The 16791-nt window shown below is 36.8% G+C and overlaps 1 protein-coding gene across 2 annotated transcripts in view; it reads left to right on the top strand.

The window, feature by feature from the left end:
* The window catches only part of ITGB8 (integrin subunit beta 8), a 46842-nt gene that overhangs the window by 20663 nt on the left and 9388 nt on the right, over positions 1–16791 (top strand). Inside the window, exons 5-10 of one of the 2 annotated variants that reach the window (XM_061997168.1) lie at positions 1361–1526; positions 5088–5246; positions 9115–9210; positions 9305–9394; positions 11989–12123; positions 15089–15494. In XM_061997168.1, the coding sequence (XP_061853152.1) occupies positions 1361–1526; positions 5088–5246; positions 9115–9210; positions 9305–9394; positions 11989–12123; positions 15089–15494 (1052 nt within the window). The remainder of the gene's footprint in view (positions 1–1360; positions 1527–5087; positions 5247–9114; positions 9211–9304; positions 9395–11988; positions 12124–15088; positions 15495–16791) is intronic. The other variant, XM_061997170.1, reaches the window with a different exon arrangement.

The raw sequence follows: 16791 nt of genomic DNA, 5'->3' as shown, positions 1-16791 counted from the left end.
TAATACACCCCAGGATGCCATTGTCCTTCTTGGCCATGAGGGCACATTGCTGGCTCATGGTCATCCTGCTGTCCACCAAGACCCCCAGGTTCCTTTCACCAGCACTACTCTGAGAGTTCATTCTCCAACCTGTACTGATACATGGGGTTATTCTTTCCCAGGTGCAAGACTCTATACTTGCCCTTGTTGAATTTCATTAGATTTCTCCCCACACCAGTGTGTCAGCCACTCTCCCGAGTTTAATATCATCAGCAAACTTGCTGACAGTGCCCTCTGTTCCCTCATCAAGGTTGTTAGTGAATCTATCGAACAATATTGGTCCCAGCACCAACCCATGGAAAGAGGTGAGCTAAAGTTCTGTGAAGTCCATAAGTATCTTTTTTGACTTCAGTGATTTTTTAATTGAGCACTAGTAGTGTAACAGATATCAATCTCTGTGTCTGAAGTAGTCAGAGGAGATCAATTAGAATGGTCAAGACATAATTCATTTCGCCTAAACGTAAACATCTGCAAAAATATTAATCCTTACAGTATCAGTTTCTGTTCATTGACTGTAAATTGAGTTGGGGCAGACAGGTTATAGTCCAGATGCCAGTATGCAACAGAGATGTGAGATGAAACCTGCTTAGCATCTCTGAATCAAATGAGCACCTCAATATCTGCTATAATTTTCACTGCCCTAAATGTGTAACAGAGCAATGAACTGTGTAGTGCTGTGTCATTAACTTACTTATGTCAAACTTCATCCTTTCTCACCTTATATGTAATTTCAGAAAGGATCATTTACAACTAAGATGATACAGTAAATGTATATATCCATACATTTAATAAAGTTACTGTCACTAATCTCAACATTAGTTCTATATACATTTACTTACTAATAGTGGACATAGGAACTTAAATGTTATTTTAGTCTTGATCCAGCAGCCCAAACATTCAGCCTTTAAAGGGTCTTAATGCTGCAGTGTTATAGCCTTTTCATAGGATAATAAAAAGCAAAACTGTACTGCTCCATAACATTCGAAAAGGGGTCATATACTCCGTGAGATCATAGCATTGCTTATGTCGTGTTTCTTCACATTCTGTACAGAAATGCTACATATGCGTCATTAATATGTGAAGTAAATTATATTGTATACATTTCCATAAAGTACAAAACCCTCTCTGTTCATGGTAAGTTTGAGCTAATTCCCACTGAACTTGATCTCACCTGAAGTTATTTTCCAAAGTATTGTTTTTCCTGTGCATATAAACGTCTTCATTAGTCAGGATTTTATACACTGATAGGAAATATTTACATCTCCTTCAAATGGAAAATACGGACTGTCATAGACTTCTGTTTTGTTTTGTTTTTGTACAGTGATTATAATTTAGATTGTATGCCTCCTCATGGTTATATTCATGTGCTATCCCTGACTGACAATATAGCCGAATTCAGAAATGCAGTGAATAAACAAAAAATTTCAGGAAATATTGATACACCTGAAGGGGGTTTTGATGCAATGCTCCAAGCAGCTGTGTGCCAGGTAAGGAACTTATCAACAAAAGACTAAATATTAGTTCAGACATGGATATACATGTATGTGTGTGTATATATATATATATATATATATATGGTTTGATATGACAGTGGTCAGTGTACTGAATTCAAAATATCAGTTCTAGGACTGATAACAGTAAGATTTCTTCCTCCCTTTCCATTATATCTCCTTTAGCTATACATTTCTATTTCCCATTTGAATTGATAAAGGAGAGTATAAAGAAATATTTTTAAGAACTGGTTAAAGATGTTCTTCAAAGTCTGACTTTAACCAGCCTACCCAACACAGGAGGGGCAATGGAAGCAACTGCCTCTTGCTTGAACAGGGACATGTATTAATTTAAGCCAATTATAAAAATCATTAAAGCCTTCCTTGTTTTCCTGAGTGAGGACATGCCATCTGATGTTTCTTCTACTTAAGAATGCGTTGGAAAAATGAAGGATCAGTTACATACCTACTCATGTAGATAAGGAAGACAAATTAACTTCAGTGTTATCTCAGCTTTTGAAGAACTCATATTTAAAAACAATATAAATCAATTAAAAATCAAATTTTGAATACTAAGAAAATCACATTACCACCCCTGCCATACAGAAAGGGATGAAAAAGATCTCCATCAGTTTTTCCCAGGCTATAAGATATTAAATACTAAGAATTTGTTTGTTCTAAAGGGTTCTTTAGCATGCTGCTTTTCTTCAATATCTAATAGTACAAAAGAAATTCTGAAAGTTGACTGATTTATACGTTTGCCAATGCTCTATAAGATACTCTTTCTGATCCTCTTAAAGAAAGTAATTAAAGTCCTGTTGAAATCACAGGCCTTTGGCGTGTTCCTCATCTCTTGAGATGATGTCAGGACAATTATCTTATCTGTCGAAACATTCTGGTTTTTTTGAGCAATAAAATGAGTCAAGGCCAAAAAGTGATCCAAATCATGCTAAAAATTAATAGTTTGGTCACACTTTTATTTACAGATTTTGATCAGCTGTAAAACAGGTAAATAAAAGCCACTCTTCATAGACACTGTGATCACAGCTCTTATAAAAAATATTCTTAAGCTTTGAAAAATTTCTTAAAATTCAGTGTTTCTCATTGAACACATTCCACACTTATGACATGTGAGCTCTATAATAATAAATGCTTCCAAAAACAATAGAAGGCATGAGGAGGTTTTCCAGTTAACTGCATTGTGAACGAAATTGAATGAGAACAATGTGCAATTCCTAAGGACATAATAAACTATACTTTATATCAGTGTGCACTCATTTTACCTACAGTAGAGCCTTATAACTTGCTCCATCTTGCTTTAACCAATGCATCCTGTTGTAAGAGGTAGCACATAAGGACATGAAGCTACATTAAAATTTTTGTTGCTGTGAGGTATGCAGTCTTAGGTGACAAAGTGAAATGATGAGGTCTTGGGAGCAAGAAGTATCTACAGTGCTGAAGGAGAATTTGGGATTATTTAAAATATAACCTGTTGATAAATAAAACTTGAAATAGCCCTCCTTTAGGAGAATGCTCTCAAGGATTGTAAGAAGGAGGCTGGTGCCTAATATGTAAGCTGGAAAAGATACCCATCCTTCTATACTTATTATCTGTACTGTATGATATACTTAATCCCAATTCAGAGCTAGCAGGCAGTGAGCCTGAGAAGGGAGCTAAATCCCTCCCTGCAAAACAAAGAAAGGAAGGTAGAGAATAAGTCACAGAATCTGGCCAAATATGTGAACTATAATGCAGATACACATTTCACATGAGAAGAAAGAGACTCGGCAGTGTTAAGGATAATGGTAGAGGCAAGACAGCATTGTAGGAAGGAGGAAAAAGGCAGGAGGGAAAAGGAGGAAAATGGATTTAGTGAAGAAGACGACAGATAAAATAGGAGGGACAATAATGTAAATGAATATGAGGTGATTTATGTGTGCCTCTAAATTTTATTTAAAGCAGCTTTTTATTACTTGCCAGAAAATAAATTATATGGAAATACAAACTGGCACCCAACACAACTTAGATATGAATCCCATGTGATTGAATTCCTCAAACACTTTAAATTCACCTTTGCAGATCATAGAATCAGAATGGTAGGAGTTGGAAGGGAACTTTAGAGATGATCTGGTCCAACTCTCCTACTCAAGCAGGTCCACCTAGGTCAGGTCGCGTAGGAACATGTCCAGGTGGGTTTTGAAGACCTCCAGAGAGGGAGACTCCACACCCTCCCTGGGCAGCCTATGCCAGGACTCCCTCATTTGAACAGTGAAATAGTTTTTTCTTGTGTTTAAATGGAACTTCTTATGTTCGAGCTTCATCCCATTACCCCTTGTTCTGTTGCTAGCTGCCATAGAAAAAAGTGATGGCCCAACCTCCTGACACCCACCCTTTAGATATTTGTAAATATTAATGAGTTCCCCCCTCAGTCTCCTCTTCTCTAGACTAAACAGCCCCAGTTCCCGCAGCCTTTCCTCATATGAATGATGTTCCAATCACCTGGTCATCTTGGTGGCCCTGCACTGGACTCTCTCCAGAGGTTCTCTGATCCTTTTGAGCTGAGGAGCCCAGAACTTGGCACAGTATTCCAGATGAGGCCCCACCAGGGCAGAGTAGAGGGGGGACAACTTCCCTCGACCTGCTGGCCACACTCTTCTTGATGCATCCCAGGATGCCATTGACCTTCTTGACCACAAGGGCACATTGCTGGCTCATGGTTAGTTTATTATCAGTCAGGACTCCCAGGTCTCTCTCTGCAGAGCTGCCCTTTAGCAGGTCAATCCCCAGCCTGTACTGGTGCATGGGGTTGTTCCTTCCCAGATGCAGGACTCTGCACTTTCCCTTGTTGAACCTCATGAGGTTCCTCTCTGCCCAGCTCTCAAGCCAGTCAATGTCCCACTGAATGGCAGCACAGCCTTCTGGGGAATCAGATACCACTTTGATATTAATCCTTTAAGATGACGGATAGATATAGTATTTTACTGCACAATAAGGAATCTCTGAATTTACAGGTGCATGCAGACACTCAGACTTCAGTGTATTGATTTGTTGATCAAATGCCAATGTCCTTCCTGGAAAGCTGTGTAAGAAAAGAAGGTTATAGAATTATGAGAATATCAAGTAAATAAGTATAAAGTAAAAATAGAAGAGAGCACCAAGTGATAATATAAATTAATGTATATTTATTGGTTGAAATGCTTTTTGGATACCAGAGAATTATACAATTTTTATGCACTTTCATTTGTGTATAATAGTGACACACACAATGTGGCAGCTCTTACCCAAGCCCACTATGTAATACACAACTTGAATATATTGAAAGAGGTCTTTCTTTAAAAATCAAAGGAAGTAGGAAAGTGGGTCTCTAACTTACAGTGGTAGTTTTCAGATGCATTTCCACAAAAAATGCTTTAAATAGCATGGTTTAAACTCAGCATTGGTAAACTATGTAATATTTGAAAGTGGACTTCAACATTTATTTTTAATTTTGTTATTTTTTTTTTTTCTAAATAAAAGGTAGGCACTGCTTTCTTATACTTAATTTTATTTTCTTTGTAGAGCCATATTGGGTGGCGTAAAGAAGCAAAACGACTGCTTCTTGTGATGACAGATCAAACTTCCCATCTGGCCCTTGATAGTAAATTAGCAGGGATTGTAATTCCACATGATGGCAACTGTCATTTGAAAGATAATGTGTACATCAAAGCCACGAGTATGGTAAGGTATATGTCATAGATTCTACCTGCAGAGAAACATTGTAATACAACATAAAGAAGGACTTTTTAGATTGTTGTCAAAGTGTTTCTTTTATTTCAGTTATTAGAATAGCATTTTTTCAGATATGCAAGTTGTGAAGTATCAATCATTTTTTTGTCTGGGATAAAGTATATTGGAGTCTGAGACTACAGTACACAGCAGAGGAGAGATTACTGTGTTTGGTATAGGTTTTTATTACCATCTCATAAAAACCACACATTTGTATTAAATTTAAGTAGGAAGTGCCTGGTGTAATATTTTTCACAAGAAGCAGCGGGTAATATGCAAGAATTGCACAATCCTGCTAATAAGGCAAAGGTAGTGGTCGTGATTTCTGGTCAGAAGATGCATAGTTGCATTGATTGAAAAGGCTTGCTAAGAGTAAAACATAGACATACAACAGCAATTAGCTAATTCAACTATGATGCACAAGAAAGTATTGTTGTGCCACAAAGCTTTGCTGTGGTAGCGTAGCGTCAAATACATTGGAATCTCACAGTATAAAGCCAATGTGGGGTAATACTGGTGCGAAGAGTTGCATCAAATCCACTGTAGCAAAATAATCACCTTCAACAGATACTTTTAGCTTTTAAATGAATTTATTCAAGAATGTATCAAGTGAGGGAATAAAGGAATTTTTTTTCTAAGATTTGTAGGTTTTAATTACTTTGACTATTTCTTTAAATAAATATGAATCATTTCTTTAAGAGATATGAATCACTACTTAATAGCCATGTAATTGCCAGAAATCAGGCATACAAACTGTGGTATCATTAAAGCATGTTAACAGTTTTACTCTCAGTGCTAGCTGCACTTAGTTCAAGTGTATAGCCAGTGTTCATCCCAAGCCAGCAATGTGAAGTCAGTGAGGACTACCTGTAAGTTAGGCTAGACCTGAATTTATTGCTAACAACTGCTGTTTACAAGGATGATGGGGCAGCAGGGAACGGCTGCTGTATGGTGTGTGATCATGAAATAGAGGAGGTTTCTGGGAATCGGTGGGTGTTGGGAACTTAGCTGTGCGGAGGAGGGAGCTGAGCGTGTGCTAACAGGAAGGTTGTTTGGATTTCCGATTATCTATAAAGTTCTTGCTTTTATATACTCCCTCTGTCACCTCTTGAGTATTTCCTTGCAGATGTCAGTATTATTTCTTTCCCCCTAGCCAGTGTGTTCAGTTTCAATATTTATGCAGTGTCTCTGGGATAAAAACAATCCTCTCCTTTATTCTACTTAGAGCAAATATTCCCAAAATTTTCTTTTCCCAGAGCAGAGCATAGCTACAAATCTTCTGGTGTTCAGGATTCCTTTGGTAATAGAAATATTGTCTCAGAAAAAAACCCAAAAAAACCCACTATATTTTCTGTTCAACTTGAGACATTAGTTTCTGTTGCAACTGGAAAACCTCACCAATATCAAGTTAATGAATCTCTTTCTAAGCAACTGTGATATATTGATGGCAGTCTGAGAAAAGTGTGCTGATACTGTGGTTTCTGCTCTGAAAGATCATGATTTTACTGTCCTGTATAGAATAAGAAATCTCCATGATTATTGCTAATGATGCTGTTTATGAAATCGATTAGACTTTTTAAGCGCTCAAATGAAATCACTTTGCAAGGTGCTTAGGCACAATTTGGCCCATATTTTTTCTAGCTGCTATCCCATATCTTGTTTTCAGCCAGGGCATAATACTTTTATGTGCACATCTAACAGTCGGCATGCACTTAGTAATAGAGAAGGGGTAGAATGGAAATCTTCCTCAGTATAACATATTTTCTGGAGCAGATTTGACACATTAACACAGTAGTATCTAAAAGGATAGATGTACTGGTTTCCTGCGTTTTTTTTCTTCTCGGTATATGTGTTTATTTTAGTTATAGAGACTCATAAAGAAGCTTCAAATGAACAAGTAAAATCGGAGAGGAAAAAAAAGGCTATTTGATATTTGAATGAAACATCATGAAGGGCGGTCAGCTTTTTAAAAAATACATTATTTGAAACATATTTTTGCTTTTTCTTCTTACCAATACAATTTTATTATGCTGTACTGGATTAAAGAGACACTGTAATCACGTTGTTCTACTTTGATTCTTAGCTCCTGGTAGTCTTGAGAAGGTTGGATTTTGATATAATTTCCTTCTTGTGCCAGCTCAGGGGATTTTGCTTTATCTGTTTATATAAGCTTAACCTTTACATCAGAAATACATACATTCCTCACTTTTTTCCCTGTTTCTTTCTAACTTTTTCTAGGCAGTCACACAGAGGTCAGTAAAAAAATACTAAGGAAAGAAATCTAATTAATTTTAATTAGATCTGTGCGTGATTAACTCCGTTTCTGGAATACTTAACATGTGTATTAGTTATTTTCTCAGCTTAGTGTAGTAGGTTAAAATAATAATGTGAATGATGCAATTGGAACAAGAAAGATGATTTACAATGAAAGCACATTCCCCTGAGCAGTAGTGGGAAGAGATAAGATAAATTACATGAAGTACAGCAAGGCTTTCACAGCAAGCAAAGTGAGGCTTCATGAGTGACCAGCAGTTCCTTAGGTTATCTCTTTATATGCTTAAAATCAAATAGATAGTGTGAATCTGTTGGTGCTTTTTAAAAGAACTCCCTTCTTATCAAAATAATTTTTTTAATTCTAACCTGAAGTGCGACTTTAATGTACTACTAACCAAACTGCACACTCGAGTGAGTTAGAGCTGACAAGTAAATGACAGTTCAGCTTTACGTGTAAGCAGACTAGGTAGTTTGGAGATCCAGTCCTTGGAACCCTTGCAAATCTATGCATGTGATCTCTTGACTTCAGTAAGTGCTATCTGAATAAGTTTTTGTTTCATGAAGGCCTGGAAATCCATTTCTGATACCACCGATGCCAGAGTTCTGCTATTAGTTGCAAAGATGTTGAAAGGCCACTCTGCTGAAATTAAGCCATGTCTAGTGTCACATGTTGAGCAGGAAGACTGACTTATTTGACCACTGTCTCATGATCCTTCAATACTGTCCCTGTCATTTGCACATTTACAGTGCAGGAAATATTTGCAGAACGTCTGGCTTCACTTGCCCGTGTCCTAAGACCACTTAGTGTGCCTATGATCTGCCATCCAGTTGTGTGTGGCATGTAGGGTTGTGCTGCACAATGGAGGCTCTGCAATGGACTGCTCTGCAGTCATGAAGAAGGAAGACTTCATGCTGTGTTGTATGCTACTAAAAATGGTAACAAAGCCACTGCTGCTGCAGTTGTCCCACAACTGCTGTGTGGCGTGATCACTGGACCCTCATGTATAGCACATTCCTCACCTGGAGTTGAAAGAAGGCCTATTTATTATTGTGTTACCTACCTTTCATCATTTACCTTAAGGAATATAATCTCTTACCAAAGAGCAGAAAAGTTGAGAGAGGCATGAACCCTGGATAAGATTAAACTACAGCAAGAAAGTCCTTTGTTCTTTCCATACAAGGCTCTTTATAATCACAGAATCTTAAGGGTTGGAAGGGACCTCAAAAGACCATCTAGTCCAACCCCGCTGCCAGAGCAGGACCTCCTAGATTAGGTCACACAGGAACTTGTCCAGGTGGGTTTTGAATATCTCCAGAGAAGGAGACGCAACAACCCATTTGGGCAGCCTGTTCCAGTGCTCCATCAACCTCACAGTGAAGAAATTCTGTAATATGATGGAAAATGGATTTTGCCTCCTTGTATAACTTTTTCTCAGCTGTCTTGGCATTCAAATTACTGTTAAGAGAGGAGTTGACTTACAGGGTGTGAAATATAAGGTTTTTCCCTACTAATCTGCATTGTTATCTTTTCTGTTGCATTTTGCAGGAACATCCATCTGTTGGTCAGCTCTCTGAAAAATTGATTGACAATAACATCAATGTTATTTTTGCAGTTCAAGGAAGCCAGTTTCATTGGTATAAAGTAGGTTAGAAGCCTGATTTCTTTTTCCAATATTGAAAGCACAGTATTTATATTAAAATTCAAAACTATGCATAAATTATTTTATTTTTCATAGGATCTGTTACCTCTGTTGCCTGGTACTGTTGCAAGACAGATAGAATCACAAGCAGCAAATCTCAATGACTTGGTGGTAGAAGCCTATCAGGTATGATGAGAGTGATGATGTTATATGCTGTAATTGCACAAAGATTTTTTTGACTTTCATAGCCTAAAGTTGGAATTTCCCAGACCTTGGCTTCTATCTGAAATCCACAAGAATAAGTTCCCTACTTTTCTGAATGTCCAGGTTGGTGGCTGATGGTATACTGTGGTAGCTCTCAAATTCCAAGTTTGGTGGGATCTCAAGGTCATGAGATAGCACTTTTTCTTTTCTAAAGATGCTGCTAAATATGCTATTTGAATCTCTACAGCTGTTGCTATGTAACTTGAAAAGAAATTTCTGACTTATTTGAATTGTGGCACCTCAGATCTCCAATTACAGACCAGACACCACTGTCTAGCCATCATAGAAATTCAGAGCAGAACTATAGTGCAATATCTATAAGGTTTTACGGCACAGTTCTTAGAAAATGGACAACAGCTGGGAATTTACAAGGAGCTACTTTCACAACGTTGTTTATTGTGGAAAGCAGAATTTTATTTACTCTGCACAAAGCAATGAAATGACTTGAGGTGTGTCAGTGAAGAAGAGTTTTGATAGGATTTTGGGAGAAAACAATGGGAATGACTTTGTAAACTTTCACATGGAGTTCTTAGCTGAAAATAATAGTATGGGAAAGAGAAAGTGATAGTATGAGGAAGAGCATGAAGTCATTTTCCACAAAGAATGGACTGGAAATGGCAATTTGAAAGTGGAAATTGGCATCCTAATAGTGAATGAAAGATAGCTTAGTAAGAGGGGGCATAATCAGCTTTGGAAATGAAGCAAGTAATACACATTTCAGGTACTAGACCACAGAGCCCATATTACAGCAACAAAATGAACACAATGGGTTAGTAAAATGTTGTTAAGATGTGCAAACTGCACAAACATGTAAGTTCCAGAAGTTGAAAAATCAGTTACAAAACTATTTATCAATGTTTACCATGATTTTTTTTTTTTTTTAGTTTGATATAGGAAGCTGAAATTATCAAATGTGCTAGGTTAACCACCTAAATCAGGCTATGTAGTTTCAGCAACAGGCTTTAATGAAGAGCCATGTCTCATGTCTATTCCTAGTCAATAGTGTGGGTTGGTGCACAGTGTTCTCACTGTTATGTTGGAAGCATTGTACAGAAGGCCAATACATTGAAAAGCAGACAAGATTAGATGTAATGAAATTGCAGAGAGATTCTTACTGATAATGTGCTTTCTCTTATAAAATTGAGAATCTCATTTTGAGTACAAAGGTTTGCAGGAAATTGCTAGCAAACAATTTTGAAGATCGCAGTCCATCTGTATGCCACTTTTACACTGTGCATCCTAAATTGTATCCCAGTTTTTAGAGCACAATGCAGGGCAAACATTCAGGGAGAGGAAACAAAAATTTACAAAATAATTATTTAGTTCAATGGAAGATTCTGTGCCACTTTCCCACTCCAGCCACTCCCAGTTTTCTTTTGCTTTGTTTTCATTTTCTAAGCAGTGTCTTCTTTCTCATCTTAAACTTCATTCGATTTGATACTTTGAGATTTGTATAATAGCTTTAGGGGTCTTTAATTTACAAACACACTGTAAACAGGGCTTGAATGTTTTGCTTTCATGAAAGCAAAATTGCTCTGTTAAGAAAATAAATATAGTGTTGGTGTTCATGACAGTGGGCCTCTTGCACTCTTGTTCTAGGCAGGGAAACCTTAGACTTAGTTGTGGAAAACCCTGGCAGAAAATCCCTGGCTAAAAAGCCAAAGATGAGTCAATAATTTTCAAAAAGCTAGGATAAACATGTGTTCAGATTCATTTAATTAAATTTTCATTTGTAACAGTAAAAATATCCCACTAAACTAATTTTTTTTAATAGTGATATGCCAAGAATTTTAATAATCTCTTTGTGTAATTTTCATCTCGTAGCTTTGTACAGAGCTTTAGTGAATTTTTTAGAAGTAAAGAATCAATACTCCTTCTTGGAAGGAAGTCAGATTTAAGAGCATGCAATAAAGATAAGATACAAAGTAGGTGGCTTTTTCATTATTTTATGTTACAAAAAACCTTAATGGGAATCAACCAGTTGTTGATTTATATAGTCCTAGCTGATGCAAATAAAGCAGTAAGAATAATGCCAATAGCTTTTAGCCTTTAGATCACCCTAAGGTTTGTTCAGAGAAAACTTTGGAAAGACAGATGTAGTTATTACAAAGTGTCAAGTCAGTTAGGAACCTTTTCTGCTGGATAACAATAGTTGTATATGTGTTTACTGGTTTACTTTAATTATGTGGCTAAAAGGCATTATAAGCAGTTTTTGTTGTTCACAGTTGTTACAACAGATTTTCAAATTGCAAAAAATACAACCTCAAAATCATTTTAGAAATACTGGAAACATTTTTATCTGGAAAGTGTAATCCTCTTCATAAGAATTACCAGTTCACTGATTGTGAATATTTGGAATGTAACGGGGTCTTTATATGGGAAACAATGCTTTCATTCATTCCTTTATTCACACAGAGAAGCTTTCTTCATTTTTAGTCAGACGTACTTGATGTTACTTGCTAATGCACATTATATGTTGAGATGCAATGCAACTAAAATTTGCTTTCTGGTTACAGAAACTAATCTCTGAAGTGAAAATTCAAGTGGATAACCAGATCCAAGGTCTTCATTTCAATATCACTGCAATCTGTCCTGATGGAAGTAAAAAAACGGGCATGGAAGGATGTAAAAACGTGGGCTATAATGAAGAAGTATGTTGGTAGTTTTCATTCTTGAAGAAATTAGAATACTTTTTTTTCTCTGTTTGGTTGGGTTTCAATGGTGTGAAATCTTCTAGGGTTTTATCTAAAATGTGAACGGATTTATGTGATTAGTGATCACAGACTCTCTATTATTCTGGTTTTGTTTTTCCTGAATCTTATTTTAACTTGCACTAATCTCAAGCTCAAAGCTTCCCCTGAAAGCTAACATCCGTTAAAACTCTCCTCCTTTGTCCTCCACTGCACAGAATGGCCATGGTCATTGTGGTGAAATCTGTACGTAATTGAAAACGAGAACTGGACGTAATTGAAATGAGATTGAAAGATAATCACCCAGAGGAAAATAATCACTGGAGTTTGTGTTCCTTGCATCTGTACTAGATGCCAACTTTCCCTCTCCTTGCTTTAGTAGTCTTCATGTGCAATCAGGTTGTGGATAATTAGTTTATTTTATAAATCAAATTAATAAAATTATTTGTGCCCATTTGGATCAGTGCTGCTTACTGAAGGAAATGGATTGTAAAATTGGAGCAACAAGCACAGTGAAAATGTGGGGGAAGATGTCTGGTTAATATAAAGAACATGGTTTTCTTTCCGGAACAACTTTTCTGTGCCTTGATTGCTTGGACTAGTAGAGGAGTTTATTTAGCTTGCCAGGAAGAGTTCTGTGTTTCTGGAGAGCAGGGTCAAGGAGTTCTTTCCTTTTTGATATGTACAGACGTATGAGCTTGTGTGGTTTTACTTGTCTGTGTGTAGAAACAGCAAAATAAATCAGCAGATTAAATGTGAGAATTTTAAATATGTTAATTTAGAAGTATTTTATCCTCTTCTAAATTTTATCTGCAGGAATTGCTGCTGATTAGCTTCTGCAGTTTAAGGAAGATTTGATATGGTTTTCTTATTAACTCATCTTTTCTGCAGTGTAGTTTCCTATCATAAGAAGTGGAGATGGAATTTGTTCTGTTTAATGAAAAGGAAAATATTTATATCTGTTTCTTTTTAATAAAGAGCCAAGCCAGTTGATTGTAAAAAAAATGCCTGTGGTCCTAAACCTCTGCTGCTGTTGAAAATGAGCCATCCTCACGAGATTAATTGGTTTTAACCGTAAATCCTCTTTTCAGTATTTGTTTACAAGCAAAATGCTTGTCCTTAACTCTCACATTCCTTTCATTGTCTAATCCTTCTTCCTTTCTTTTCTTACCAAACACAAACTGTATTATATTCAGACAGAATCCTACAGCCTCTTCAGGGTGCAAAACTAAGTTGGCTATTGGCAAGCGGCAGTATTCATGTCTTCTAATAATTTAGTCACAATATTGTTAATTTTCATCTGCTATGTTCAGACCCATCAAATTTCACAAGTCATCTGTGATATGCAAGACATTATTTACTCTTCCTTCTCATCTCCCTGCTATTCCTCCAGTTCTGTGTTCTACACAAAGATTATGTTTTCTGTCAGGGCTCTGTGTTGAATAAAAAGCAGATTATCTAGCTGCAGCCTGTCCTCCCCATGTGATACACACCTGCCATGTAAACTAATTACTGAATAGCCACACTTTTGCCCCATAACTGAAGGGAGGAAGTGTCATGCAGCAGCAGTGTCATGTCAGACCATTGACAACTGAGGGGTTACATGTGCAGTGGCATATTTGATAAAGAAGAAAACCAAGGCATGTGGCAAAGCCTATGTACCCCCTTGGTATAGCATTAAGAGCATGCTTCTGCACTGCATTATTCTCCTGTCTGGGTAGGCAGCCGCAGCCCTGGTTGCCACAAAGCCACTGTTGTACCCAAGGGCTGAGCTGTCCATGTGTTGGTTTGTAGCAGGAGAGGGAGACAGTGATGAGAGATGAATGGCCTTAGTCTTTGTGGGTAGTTTCAACCTCATGTGTCATCAGCTTCTTAGGTTTTCTTTGTTTTGTTTGAACATCTTTGTTCTTTGGTGGTAAAGAGTAAAGGTATTTGCTTCTCTTGGACTTCTTTCTCACATTTTCCTCTTAGTTATAAGAGGAAGCATGGAAGTATTGTTATCTCTCAGCAGGCAAAATAGTCTTAATGAGAAAACTTTCCTCTTAGAAGCATACTGATCAAAAAACCTCAAAAAACCTATAATGAAATACAAAATTCCTATCCAGTGAAATTCTCACACATTTCAGAGCTGTCAAAGAGTTTTGATAATGATTGATGCAAATTCTGTGGCAGTCACCTAACTAGCAAAATAAGCCAAGGTTCTGTGCCAGACTCTAGAAAGCCATGGGGGCCACTGCTGCAGTGGACACAACTGAGGTGAGGACCTGGGGCAGGGACATGACACAACCAGGAACTAGACACTGGTTCTATTTTAAAGCAGCCCTTGGTCTGTCCAGTATCATAGCAAGAGCAGCAAGACTCTCTTGCTCCATCCCCATTGAAGGAATTGGGAAAAATAAACTGGTACTAAGACATGAGCCATTTCTGTGTTTTCATATAGTAAACAGAGCCATCCAAAAACCTGTGTGGTTTCTATTTGCTCAGACTATTTCTGCAGCAAGAACGTTCATTATAGGATCTTTTTATGAGGAATATCTCTGTTTGTGTATTGTCTTGCTCAATCTAGACCCAATTCTTATTTGAGTATTTCCATAATATAATAGAATGTACACATGAAATACTAACAGGAGGATGACAATGGTAATTCTATCACTATTACACTTGTATTAGACTTGTCTTTTGTAACTATGCTTTCTTTATGAAAAGTAGACTTCTGTCAATCTTCTATTGTTAGGAGTGTAACTGTATTTGTAATGCCTGCCATTACTAATGTGTTTGACAAATGGCCATTGTGTAGATTGTTATTCTTGGCTAATGCATGTTCATATACAGTGTAAAATTCTACTTTATTTAGATGTTAAAAAAAAAAATGAAGCAAATAATGGGAAATAATAATGATGTGAAATCTTTCTTTATTTCTTCTTAGGTACTTTTCAATGTATCAGTTACAATGAAAGGCTGTGATGCAACTGGAGTAAGAAAATATGCAATACTTAAGCCTATTGGTTTCAATGAAACTGCCATTGTTCATGTGCAGAAAAGCTGTGCATGTCAGTATGGAGACAGTGCAAGACACAAAAGAGTATGGGCTGATGAAAGTTCTTCTGATGGCAAACAGTCCTATTGCAATGACAGTAATTGTAGCTCTAATAGAGATAAGTTTTCTTCGGAGAGGTGCAGACAGCACCAGGACCAGCCCATCTGCAGTGGTCAAGGAAATTGCATAGATGGAAAATGTTTCTGCTACAAAAACAAGTTAGGCAAAGTATATGGCAAGTACTGTGAAATGGATGATTTTTCCTGCCCTTATCACCAGGGAAACTTGTGTTCTGGTAAGCTGCAGAGTTAATGTCTCTATTTCAGTTTTGGTGGTTTTGTTTTGTTTTGTTTTCTGAAGCTTATACGCATGATGCAACAGAAAATAATGATATAAAGCTATCAAGTAAAAGAATTGTTTGTGCAGAATTAGTGTGCGAAATGTCCTGAAGAGTCTGGTAGGAATTCATGCTCCTAGGCTTTCTTCACCTCAGAGGTATGCAATGTCTTCTAAACTTCAGAACTGCTTTTTAGAGAGTTTATTGAGTTTTTCTAAGTTTTAACTACTTAAAGATTTAAATCTCAAACTTCATCAGAAGTAATAATACTGATATCTCAGATAAAACAGTAATGTTACTCCAGAAAGTAAGTTGATACATATCAGTGTAATGGGAATGTGAGGTACTAAGAGATTAGAAGAAATCTTAACTTCCACATGAGATTCTGATTTTCTAACATGCTAAACCAGTCTTGTGAGAGATGCAGTAATACTTGACTTCAAACAGTCCCATTGATGAAACTTCTGGTGGCAAACATACCCATTGCAGTGACAATAGCTGTAGCTTTAATAGAGATACATTTTCTTCTGAGAGGTGCGGACAGCACCAGGACCTTCAATTTGATTTTGAATGTCACTGAGATATGCTAACAGTGTTTGGTACACGTGCTCCTAAAAGGAAAGTGTAAGTGAAATGTAAACAAGGAGAGTTGATAAAAATTCTTATTCATTTTGTGGCTTACTCATGTTTTTTAAAGAAAGTATGTAAATGAAAATTGCATATGCATTAAATACAACTCATGTAATTTAAGTTAGTGTTATTAAGGAAAAATGAGATTGAATCAGTGTCTGTACTGCATCTCTAACTGAATTGGGGTTTTCCCCTCAAAAATAGTTATATATTTTAAAATCCATAGTGCAATCCTGCATCCTTTCATATCACTATATACTGACCAATGGGTGAATTGAGGGACTGATATTTTTTTACTGCATTTGGACAGAGTAGCACTGTAGACTTTATTGAAGCTATTTTGATGTTGCTTAGCTGGTGACTTTACATAAATGAAGATAAATCATGTTACCTAATCCTTTAAGTACTTCGTTCCAACACAAGTTACAATTTATCTTCTCACTCTTCTTCTTTACTCACTTTGTATTTTACTATTTCTTAACTATAAACAGAGCTTTCAAATTTATAAGCATTTAAAGCCTGAGATTTGGTACCCTGGTTGGCAGAGACAGGGACATAGATCTTTGTTTAAGAGGTGTTGGAGACTGTCACCTGTGATGGAGTCCTGCCCTAGGATACTTAATGC

The sequence above is a fragment of the Colius striatus genome, chromosome 5 (genome assembly GCF_028858725.1).
Source record: "Colius striatus isolate bColStr4 chromosome 5, bColStr4.1.hap1, whole genome shotgun sequence".
NCBI classification, from domain to species: domain Eukaryota; kingdom Metazoa; phylum Chordata; class Aves; order Coliiformes; family Coliidae; genus Colius; species Colius striatus.
The sequence above is the reverse complement of the archived record's forward strand: the minus strand, read 5'-3'. Positions and strand labels throughout refer to the sequence as shown.